The 12,629-nt window shown below is 35.8% G+C and overlaps 1 protein-coding gene across 3 annotated transcripts in view; it reads right to left on the bottom strand.

Annotated features, from left to right (window-relative positions):
- Positions 1-12,629, bottom strand: part of LOC150094500 (ecto-NOX disulfide-thiol exchanger 2) — a 294,098-nt gene that overhangs the window by 256,121 nt on the left and 25,348 nt on the right. For 2 of the 3 annotated variants that reach the window (XM_090411779.1, XM_090411780.1), the window contains exon 4: positions 1,703-1,858. In XM_090411779.1, the coding sequence (XP_090267905.1) occupies positions 1,703-1,858 (156 nt within the window). The remainder of the gene's footprint in view (positions 1-1,702; positions 1,859-12,629) is intronic. The other variant, XM_090411781.1, reaches the window with a different exon arrangement.

Below are 12,629 nucleotides of genomic sequence, written 5' to 3' on the forward strand. Positions count from 1 at the left end.
ATTTCCCATAATGTAAAACACATCTCCTAGTGGACATGTATGATGTTATACATTATGGGGGGGGTCACTACACTAACATCTTACATGTTCGCTAGGAGATGTGTTTTACATTACGGGAAATACTAAGGATGGTGATCAGAGCTTACTCCACCTTTACTACGAGTTGCCCCTGTCATGAAAGGTTTGCTTACGCTTAGGTCTGCCGAAATTTTTATAGTTTCCATCTATATTCGGCATGAAACTTGTAGTTTCTCTATTCGGCTTTGAAATAATGTTGGATTCAATATCTGCTTAATTTGAATAATTTTGCATCGCTGAAATGAAGCCTTCTGGCTCTCTTTTTTCAATAGATAGATATATTGTTATTGTACATTTGCAGTACAAGCACATGAAACGTAAAATGATTAGTAATAAAGAAAGCATTAAAAACATAAAAGAAGTTTAATAACAATTTAATGTGATGGATGTGTTTCAATACTACTACACAAAAAGTCAATATCAGGTGAAATATTTAAAACTGCAATTCTTAGACTTCTGCTTTGAAATGAAACTTATATGAATAAGCATATATTTACTAACATTCATTCAGCGCCGAAATACGCAGTAAGCAAAATTTGTGAACCTGCACACCAATGTGTGATTTTTTTTCCATTAAAATATAAAAAATAACAAAAAAGAAATAATAAATAATAAAAATTAAATAGGTTTCTTTTAAGATAAAAAAATCTACTTAGTCTTAAAACATTTTCCATTTGTTTTCATTATTTCACGGCCCTGTCAACAAAATCTATGGCCCACAGTTTGGGAAGCACTGATCTAACAGACTTAAAACGAGAAAACTATAATTTGTCAAAGCTAAAAATTTCCCCAGTTTGTATGATTAAAATAGTGTTATTTTATTTATGAAAATCAGTGAAATTAAAATCCATTTGCTGGCTGGCCTATTTGCTAAGTGGATAATGCTACTCTCTAACCAACAGACTCAGTTTAAATCCTGTTGTGGATACAGATGTGTGAATGTTTTTAGGTGGTAGACAAAATCTATCACTTGGTGAAAGACCTTCCTACTTAATGAAAACCTGAAGAAGCTTGAGAAAGTCCAATATTTGATTTCTAGAGTTCATGAATTATTTAACCCTTAGTCCACCCACAGTATTAATATACAACAGATTTTACAACTTTTCATGGGTGGGATTAAATTTTTAAAAATGTCAATTATCTTTCATAAAGAATGCATAAAAATGAAACTCATAAGTCAAAAATATTTGCTACAACAGTTAACGATTGCAGCTAAAAAACAAAAAAGTATTACTTCGGCAATCAAACAATTCACAATTAATGCTAATTAATTCTTGAACATCCTGAGACATGCACACCAAAAGCTGTCAGTTGAATGAATCATTTTTCACTGTTTATTTGGATGAAAAAATGATACTAGTTTCATTTGCCTTTGGCTGAAAAGGTCAGTCAAATGTTTCCCATTCCCTTATCCTTGATAGGAATTAAATGCAGGCTTAGCCAATAGACAAACCTTGTTCTTCTGGTTAAGCCACACACACACATTTGTAGTTTGAGAAACTACAATAATATATAATTAAATTTCATATATGAAGGAATTAATTATTGTAATTCGGTTCTAGAATAATTTAATTTCTGAATTTGTTACTAACATTTTAGGTTACTTCAATTTTTTTTTTCTTACTTGATGCATCTTTAGTTTTTATTCTGTCATGAGTACCCTTGCTTTTACTCCATCTTCCTCCTTTTAATTGACTTTTGTCTTGATATTGCTCTCTTCTATCATCAGCATGGTAATAATCTTCTAGAAAATGTTGGCCACTGCTTCCCACCACATCTCCTACATAAAGTAAAACTATATCTACTTCTCCTATATAAAGTAAAACTACAGCAAAATAATTACATTTGCCTCCATAATTAATTCCACAGAAACCGCAATTAATTCAAAATTCAGATACCTGAAAATGCTTATGTTATAAAAGTAATTAAATTATCATTCATTTCCCAATTATGAATGTTACTGTAAATTTCAAGCATTCAAACTCTAATGCATCACATCCTTTTATTATGGTGAGACTTTTTAGGAATATATTCTTTATATTTGTTAATGTAATGAAATTTTTCTGACTAAAGATAATGTACTTTTCCATTTTCAGCTTACTAAATGTTTATGGCTTGTAACTTCTTGAGAGAAAGTGAAGTGGAATTGTTAATAATAATGATAAATAAATAAAATATGAGCGAGAAAGAGATCCATATATCATAAATATGCTCACCTATATAATAATACTGTTGCTCAACATAACTGACTATTGCAACAAATACATTCTTTTGCTTAATTAAATAACTGGATTTTCAATCTTTCAGTAGAGATCACAAATATACAAAGACAAAACAACTAACATACTTTTTAATATATTATGAACTTAAGGGTCACTAATGGAAAGGAGATGCAATACACATCTTCTCCAGGTCAATTTCCAACCCCTTTTCTTAAGATGTGTCTTGTTTCCATCACAGAGGCTCTGCAGAAATAAGTTAATATTCCTAATGCAAAGGAATATATTTCCTAGTTGAAAATGACAATTAGACCTACTAGGTGATAAACAACTTTCATTAATCTGTGGCACATCACCACTATCTGCTATTGGAGGCCTGAAGTGGCTGATGTCATGTTTCGTCTCCAGAGCAGGGATTCGATCTTCTTCCCCTCTCTACTAATGTAATGTTAGTGATACCCTTCAAAACATGCCAAACATATTCTAGAGATTCAGAACCACCTCCACTTATGAAGACAGTAGTAAAACAGTTCCACAGTCCAGCTGCTAAATAATACCGGGTGTCAGAAAAAGAACTCCGGGGTTTTCAATGAAATTTATTTTATTACATTTTGAAGCAGAAATGTATTTAGCATATATTATCAAAGTACAATGCCACAAGTTCGATCACCTGTTAGTGTAACTCAATGTGTGCACCATTTACAGTTCTACAGACATCAAAACAGAATTCCACCTCAGACCATACTCAGGTAAACATATCTGTTGCTGTTATTCTATGGCACAGGTGTGCAAAGGAGACTGGATTTTTTTTCTTGATACACAAAGTCTTTTACATAGTCCCAAAAGAAGAAATCCATGCAGTCAAATCGAAACTGCACAGTAACCAAGCAATGGGACCTCCTCTGCCTATCCATTTTTCTGGGAATTGTTTGTTAGCAGAGTCCACACAATCATTGCATAATGTGGCAGGACTCCATCCTTGGAAAATGAAGCCCTCCATATTCTCTATCTGGGGAAACACAAAGTTCTCTACAATATCCAGATATGCTACACTCATAATCGTCTCCTCATGGGAAAAAATGGCTCAACAGTGTGATTATGCACGATGCTGCACCCAGACATTGACCTGGATTGTTTACAGATGAAATCCATCAGTGAGGTAGTTGTCATGTTCAGCAGTAAGGTCTAACATGGTGGTCACAAACTGAACTCTTTGTGACCTATCAGTAGGGTGGATGTGATGAACAAGCTGCAGTTTATAAGCATTAAGTTTCAATCTCTTGTAAACAACATCATGTACTGTGATTTTAGGAATGCTTAATTGATGACTCACACAACAAACCGAACGTTATCTCTTGTAAACAACATCATGTACTGTGATTTTAGGAATGCTTAATTGATGACTCACACAACAAACCGAACGTTTCAGGCTACGCTGGAAAGACAGTCAAATTCATTCCACGTTTTCTGCACTTGTTCTGAATCTGGTGAGTGTCCTTTTAAAACAATTCCTGTTTCCAAGAACTATTAATCCCACTTAATAATGTGTTTGCCACTTGGAGCATTCCTACATTCATACTCCTACCTGAAATTCCTTTGGACATTTGTCAGTGACTTCATTTCTGCGAATGCTTCATCTCTACAGATGTGTATAAATGTATAAATAAATTTATACATTTATACACATCTGTAGAGCTATCTGGTGGACAACGTTTGAACTACAACTTGAATATTGTCGCTTTGCGAATATGCTCAAAACACCATTATATGATGGTCTAAATAGAAAATACTTGTGTTAAATATCTCAGAGTTCTTTTTTGGACACTTGGTATATGGGGGAAAAAATTAAATGGTAATGCAAAGGGTTTCACCATCAGCTGGTACAACTACTGATTTCGACTGATACTCCTGTACTCTGCCAGACCATGCCTAGAGTGAGTCCGAACAGTGTGGTATGTAAGGATGTTTTCCTTGTGATATTTGTCATATTCCTTGTCATATGTAGACAAAGCATGATGAGAGCATGAGTAGATAATTTTTATGGCAATCTATGATAGGGGAGTACTTCATGAAAGCACTACAAAATCTTGTTTCCCTGGTGCAAAAATTAATAATATTGGTAATACTGTTAGAATGCAGAAAGGGGGTTGTTTTGGGTGTAACCAATGACCTGAGAGGTGAGAAATATTGTATGAGGGAGAATGTGAAAGAGTTATTCGAAGAAGTGAAAAAGAAGAGTAAGAAAGTGATGTTTGTGAGTATGCCACTAGACTATGACAGAGATGAAGTGAGAAGGACAGCAATGATAGCTAAAGAATCAATATGCAGCTTATGCAGAAGGAATGATATAGAGTTTGTGGGTTTATGGCCTACGTCTAATGGATGTAAAGATTTGTGCAATACTGATGGACTGCAATGAAATGAATTTGGAGTTAGAGAGCTTTATTCACTCAGTGTGAAATTGCAAATCCAAGAAAACTAAAGAAATTAGGATGGATGCAAACAAGTGTGTGTGAAGGCACCCATGAAGCAAATGAGAGTGAGAATGACCAACGTGCACAATCCAGTCGCTCAAGCAAAAATATTGAATAGGGTAGTCAATTCAGGAAGCAAAGGCAGTTGTAGACCTACAGGGATACGGCAGTTTCTATATACTAATGCTAGAAGTACCAGGAACAAGAGGGAGGAGTTTTTGACATTTGTTAGTGCAAACTCGCCAAAACTGATAGACATTAGTGAGACTTGGCTAACAGCAGATGATGTAGTTATAGGGATAGAATGTAATGGATTTAGTATTTTCAGGGAGGATAAAACAGACAGGACAGGAGGTGGAATACTGCCGATGACAGGGGACTTCAACTTTGAAGACATAGATTGGAGGAGGAAAGATCTTATGGCAGGAAGGGAATGGAATTTATACACTTACTGAGAGATAATTACTTAAGGCAGAATGTGATGGAGGAGACTCGAGGTATGAGTGTGATGAATCTTGTTATAGGATCAGAAGACCTGTCCATAACTAAGGTGGCTATATTGCCTCTGATTGGAGAAAGTGATCATGTGGTCTTGACTTGGGAGGTAGAAAAACTCGTGGCAATTCTAGTTAAGAAGGGATATATGTGGAACAACAAGGCAGGTGATTATGGTACACTTAAAAAGCAGCTTGAAGCAGTACCATGGCATAAAGAATTGGAAGGGAAAGATGGTCACAGTGCATGGGGGAGTAGTGAAGGATTATCTGGAAGAAGTAAATATCAGGCAGTATACCCAAGGTCAGCAGAATAAATCGGGTAGGAGTTAGATGGATTAGTATTATCACTAACATGAGCTGCAAACAAAGAGAATGTTGCAAAGAATATATAAGGAGAAAGGTGACCAGCTAACTCATGAACAGTACAAGGGTCAGGTAGGAAAGGTAACCAGTTTGGTAAGCAAGGCAAAATCAGATTATGAGAAGAATTTAGCCAAACAGGCGAAAGGCAATCCCAAAGAGCTTTTTTAGTTAGTGGCAAGTAGGAGAAGAATGACTATGGAAGGATAACTTTAAAGTGCAGATGACAGAGTGATCATTTTGCAAGGGTATATCATCCAAGTGAAGATATTGTTATGGCAGATGACAGGGACTGATAAGAGAACAGTGGCTGAAGAACTGAAGGTACTTAGTATATTGCAGAATCTAAATGCAAATACAGTCGTGGGATATAGGCTCACTATTGTTTTGTATTTGGTCACTTAACATTAAAACTTGAGTTTTTTTTCTTGGTTTTTATTTGTTGACCATATATTAATAAAAGATATACACAAATTGTCAACAAGTTTCACCAACTATTCTGTCTGGCTTTTTCAGGACAAGTATGACGGTACAATAACATTTACTAGTAAACAAGAAGAATGGAATAACACAGTTAAATAAATTAATATTAAAACTGACACGTAACATCATAAGCATGGGACATGGTATCTCAATCATTGTTTATTGAGCGCATTGTATAGTTTTTAGGGAAATGAAATTCTGGTAAGCTAAGTGAATTTATTAGGCTTTTCCAGATGTCTTTCAGAATCATTCTTTGGTTTCTGTTTAGATTTTCTCCCAAACAGAGTACAACCACGGCTTCTTTGAAGTTTCTACATCTAAAATCTTCTTCTTCTATATAAGACATGGAGCTGTTATCCCAATCGATGGTGTGGTTAGAGATTGAGAAGTGATGGGCTAATCCTGAAGTGTCTATTCTGTTGTTGTTCATGTCCCCTATATGTTCTTTTTTTCAAATTTCCAGGCTTCTTGATGTTTGGCTATGAAATTTAATCCACAGGAACATGGGATGTTGTATACACCTGCGTATTTGAAGAAGGCATTAATGTCCTTAGGAGATCTTAAAATGTGGCATATAGTTTTGACAGGCTTGAGAGCAACTCTGACATTTAAAGACTTCATGAGTTTGGTAATTTTTGTTGAAACTGAGCCTGCATAAGGGATGAAAATGGATGATGTATATTGCGTGACAGGAGGTTGTTGCTGTGGAGGGTTCTTATGAAGAATCTTTCTCATTATATTTTTTGGATAACCGTTGTTTACTAGTGTTTGAGATAATAATAAATTTAGTTTAATCCTTTATCCAAGTGTGAGCAAACAAAGTTTGCGCCTGAAAATATCTTCAGGACTAGGGTAAGGTAGTACAACACCAGGCAACTCGTAGCAAAGGTGAACCAAGCTAACACTCCTATCTCAGTATCTCCCATAATGCAAAACACATCTCCTTGTGGATATGTATAATGTTATGCATTAAGGGAAGGGCCACTACCCAGACTAGTTTCGACCTTTATTGAGGTCTCTTCAGTGGGAGCCAGGCCCTGAAGTGGAGATACCAGGCAAAAGCAATGGCAGGTCATCTTTACCTATAGGAGTTTCTCTAAATCCAGAGTAATTTAATAAAAAGGTGGCACACCTTTTGGCAACTCCTATAGGTAAAGATGAATTGCCATTGCTTCTGTCTGGTATCTCCACTTCAGGGCCTGGCTCCCACTGAAGAGACCTCAATAAAGGTCGAAACTAGTCTGGGTAGTGGTCCTTCCCTTAATGTATAACATTATACATATCCGCAAGGAGATGTGTTTTGCATTATGGGAGATACTGAGATAGGAGAGATGTTAGCTTGGTCCACCTTTGCTACGAGTTGCCCGGTGGTGTACTACCTTACCCCAGTCCTGAAGATATTTTCAGGCACAAACTTTGTTTGCTCACACTTGGATAAAGGATTAAACTAAATTTATTATAGTCTAATCAAGGGAAAAATAAAACTTTCAATAGTGTTTGAGATATGAGAGCGAGTTCATCAAGGAGATATTTTTTCTTATGAGAAAAATATCGGCTCACATTTGACAAGCATGTGCATGGGAACTGGCTACACACCCTTTGACTAGGCTGTTTAATTTAAGTCTCATCTCTGGCAAAGTTCCAAGAGAGTGGAAGGAGGGTAAAATAATTCCTTTGCATAAAGGAGAATCTAAGGCTATGGTGGTAAAATTACTAAAAAGTTGGTTAGAAAGAGAATTTGGGAATGGGTGGATAAGAATATAACACTTTATGATGGGCAGAATAGCTTTGTGAAGTTGGGAATGGGTGGATAAGAATATAACACTTTATGATGGGCAGAATAGCTTTGTGAAGGGGTCGGTGATGCCTTAATAATCTGCTACTTTTTATAATAGAGTGATAGCTAAGTTGGATAAAGGGAATGGCTACACTATGATACTGATGGATTTTGCAAAAGCATTTGAGAGGAAACCACATGGAACTCAGTTATGCAAGCTGCAACAAATGGGAAGGAATAGGAAACTGGTGATATGAAGAAAAGGGTGGCTGATAGACATTCTAAAAATTAGTACATGGAGGAACAAAATCAAGGAGAAGGCAGGTGACTATTGGTAAGTTGCAGGGCTCTGGACTTGGACCACTGCTATTTAATTTGTACATAAATGATATAGGAAATAAGTTGAAAGGTGGTATTCAGTTGTTTGCTGATGATGCAAAGTTGGATAGCTAATAGTTAATCAAAGTGATGTAGAGAGCTTGCAAGATAATTTAAATAGACTAACAGTATAAGCAAAACAGATTGGATGTCAATTTAATGTGGAAAAGTGTAAAGTTTGTGAAGGGGTCGGTGATGCCTTAATAATCTGCTAACTTTTTATAATTTGGTATACAAAGATTACAAGCTATGTACTGCATTGAGTGAATTGTACTCCAGGAAACATATTAACACTTTATAATATCTTTTTTCTGCTTATTAGTATGTTCTTCAATAACCAAGTAAGGGATCTGGTGGTAGTAGCAGACAGCTGAAGTTTAGAGGGCATACTGCTCAAGTTGCCAGGGAAGCTCACAGGATTACTTGGTTATTGAAGAACATACTAATAACCAGAAAAGAGATATTATAAAGTGTTAATATGACCACATCTGGATTACTGTGCTCAGGTTTGGTCACCTGGGTTTCTGGGGATGAGGAAATGGTGGCCAAAGTGTCCAAAATAGATGGATGAGTCTGTGGAATGCTTCCTATGAGGATAGGTTGAGGGTTTAAGAAAATGTGCCAGTTGGGAGAATATTAATAGAAGATTCCAAAAAGGAACTGTAGCACTGTGAATCTTTAAACTTTATTTGAACTTGAAGAATTCAGATAGTCAACAAGTGTTTAGTAAATAAAGAAGATATTTGGAGTTGACATTCGAATTCAATGTTCAAGGAAATGTTGAATGAAGTTTCATCTTTTGTCTTAAGAACACTGGATCAATTTGCTATTCTACTGAAAACAAAGCAATGGAAAAATCTGAAACTGTAAAGTGGTTTAACATGAAGAACTTAGATGTGTTGTTTATGAAATAGTAGAAGAAACTTCTTTCTCTGGCACAAAAATTGGTAAATTGTGCATCAAATTGAACTTTGAGAGGTAAGAATATTTATACTCCAGTGAAACAAGAGGAATGATTGAAAAAATCATATACTAAATAAGGAATTAAAAAAAAGAATCCCGTGGAAGTGAAAAGGTAGTTCTATGTTTTCAGAAAAGGGCCTAATAAGAAAACTGACTCTGATGAACATTTTGTTGTTGTGTAAGCAAAGTGTTTAGTCTGGTAGACATGATTAAGTATATGTTAAACAAACCAGTTATAGATAGAGTCAGAAAGTGAATGATTGTATTCCTTTAAGATAAGAAGATACCTAAAGTGGAGACTTATTTTAGAAGGCCTTGGATCCAGTTATTTTTGTAGTCATTTATGTAATTTTATTTAAAATGTTAGCCTGTGTAGCTCAAGTAGAAGTGGCATTTGCACTCTACAGCATTTGACCACATTACAAAAGACTTTGGTTCGAATCTAGTCGCCAACTAGACGAACATTTTCTAATTCTTTTCTCGATCGATTCCCGAGTTAGTCGATCTCTGGCAAGGGCAAGCGGGTTTTTTCTCTCGGAAACTCGGGTTTTTCATCCCGTAAACTCAAGAAAATCAGCTGTCGAATCCAAACTATTTCCCTAACACAATATTTTTGTGTTAGGGAAATAGTGTGGGTTATTGTGGTTCCTAACCCTAACACAAAAATATTGTGTTAGGGTTAGGAACCACAAGATGGTAGCACTAAATGTTAGCTGCCTTCTTCACTGGGTACCAATTAATTAGTGATAGTCTCCAGCCAGCTATCTCTGATTAGCTACCAATGGAGATTGAACTGCCCACTCAGTCTCCAAAAAGTTAGATAGGGCTAAAACGGCCTCGCCTACTCCCTATGAGGTAACAAAAAAGACATTAGCTGATTTTTATTTAAAATGTACAGTGTTTTAGTTTCATTAAATGTATATATTTTTTATTTGGTGCTCAAGTAAATCATTTTATGGATTCTAAAAGAATAGAGTTAAAAGTTATGCACCAATTGGAATAAACTCTTGGTGTAATTACCTAACACTCAGTGTAAAACTATCTTTACAGAGATATAACACATATAGCACAGCTGACAGATTTTTAAAATAATAGGAACAGCTGAGCTGATGATGACAGTAAATGATAAAGAAATAACAACGGTATCTGTAATAGTAATAGATAGTTATCCTGAAAGATATTTTAGTGTCAAGTTATTTAGTGTTTCTTTTCCCCTAAAAAAGACACAGGAAACAGCATTTTGTGCACTGTTTCTGGTACAGTAGGAGACAAGTGGGTCACCTATGCAGGAGGTAGAGGAAAAGAGCGATATGAGAAAGCCATCTTTATCTTTAGGTGCTGTAACAGTGGTGGCAGTGGATAAGGGAGAGGTGGAAGTATAGGTGAACAGAAGTTGCATTCGGTAATGTTTACAAGGGACCAGGATTATGACTTCCATTTGGACCGGAGGTGGGTTTTCTTCTACTGGACATAATTGATCTCAACAGTTATGCATTATCAGCAAAACAACTGCATATTTTCCCTCATATCATTCCCGATATTATTAATCTGATTTCACTTGCCTAGTGATATGCCTTCTCTTTACAACTCCAACATATAATACTTTTTGATGTCAATCAGCCACCATCTTATCCATATCACCAGCATCACGTCCATCCCCCATCTGCTCCAACTTATGTAATAGGGTTCCATGCAGCATTGTCAATGTCTTTGCAAAGTCTAGCAATATCATCATATAGCTATTTTTCTTATCTGGTTCAAGTGCACTTTACTGTAAAAAGTTAGTAAATTATTAAGAGAAAACCTTTGCTTAATAATGCCACATTATTCCCATAAAGTTTCATATTCGTATCCACCAATTCCTGAATTGTACCTCAGCTTTTCCAATATCTTAAATACCACTCCTGAAATACTGGTCTATAACTTGAAACCTCAGAACAGTTTTGTCCTCTTTCTGCTTCTATGGCACTCTACCAGCATTCAAGATTTAAACAGCCTGGTTAAAGGCACTGTAATTTCTTTCACTTTTCATAACACATGGGCTGATATCACATACAACATTGTGACTATATTCACACTATATTTATATTTCTTAATATCCAAAACATCAAGTTCATTTACCTCTATTCTCGTCTTCATCAACTATCATATCAGTCACTGCATTATCTCCACTTGGATGACACATATACTTGCAAGTGATCATTCAGTAATTTAACTACTTCTTCCACTTCTGTCACTTCCTTACATTTGTATTCATTATTCTTCCATAATCAATTTTCTTTTCACTCTACACATAGTAAATGAACTCTTTGGGATTTCCCTTGACCTGCTTGGCTAATTTTTATCTATCATAGCCTGATTTCCTTCCTGACCATGCTGGTTACCTTTCTTGCTGCTCTGTGTTACTCGTGAGCCTCTTAATCACCTTTCCCCTGATATACCCTCTATAACATTTCCTTCATTTGCACCTCCTGCTTAATGATGCTAGTCATTCATTTAACTCTTACCTGATTTATCCTCCCAAGCCTAGTATGCAATCTGACACAGCTTTGCTTAAATATCCCTTGACTATCTCCCCATGCATTATTATCATCCTTTCCTAGTAGTTTCTAAAGCCAGGACATGGCTTCAAGCTGTCTCCTGAGCTTGTCATAATCATCAGCTTTTAGTTCCACATACACTCTTTCTTAAGTGAAAATTCCACATGCTTAACCACATCCCAAGTCATGAGTGCATGATCACTCTCCCCAATAAAAGGCAATGCAAAGTTATGGACAAATTCTCCATCCCCCCAAACCTCTCATATTCCATCAACAGATCCAACTTCCTTAAACTCCTGATACTTTCTATCACATAATATTTCATGTAATTATCTAATAGCTACATAAATTCCATTTCTTTCCCTCTCTTTCTCTGTCCTTTCCTTCTTCCATTCAACAGACCTATTAGTTGAAGCCATCCATAATGATTATTAACCTTGTGCTAAATAAGCAATTTGGCAATGCATATCATCCATATTCCTTTTTCTCCTTGACCAGTAGCAGTAAAATATATATATTATCCAAATGGTTTTGTATTGTATACTAACCAGCTTCAAATGCACTGCCTCCTTCAACTCTACCTTCCTGCTCAACTTCTTTTGCTGGTTGCAAGTCTTCTGCCATCATTAGCTAAACTCCCCCAAAACCCTACCATCATGAGTCCTGTTCTTTATCCTCCATGAAAGTATTTTATCCTTACATTCTAACCCGGTGATAATTTCTTCTTCTGATAAACAAGTCTCATTAACGGCTACATTTTGGCTAATTAAAATTAATCGATGCCAAAAAGTTCTTACTTCCTGATATCTCTGACATTAGCATATATGCTTGGCAATATCCCTTGAGTCCATAGGTATCCT

This window comes from Typopeltis vanoorti, chromosome 22 (assembly GCF_054136105.1).
Source record: "Typopeltis vanoorti isolate ZY-2024b chromosome 22, IOZ_Tvanoo_1.0, whole genome shotgun sequence".
NCBI classification, from domain to species: domain Eukaryota; kingdom Metazoa; phylum Arthropoda; class Arachnida; order Uropygi; family Thelyphonidae; genus Typopeltis; species Typopeltis vanoorti.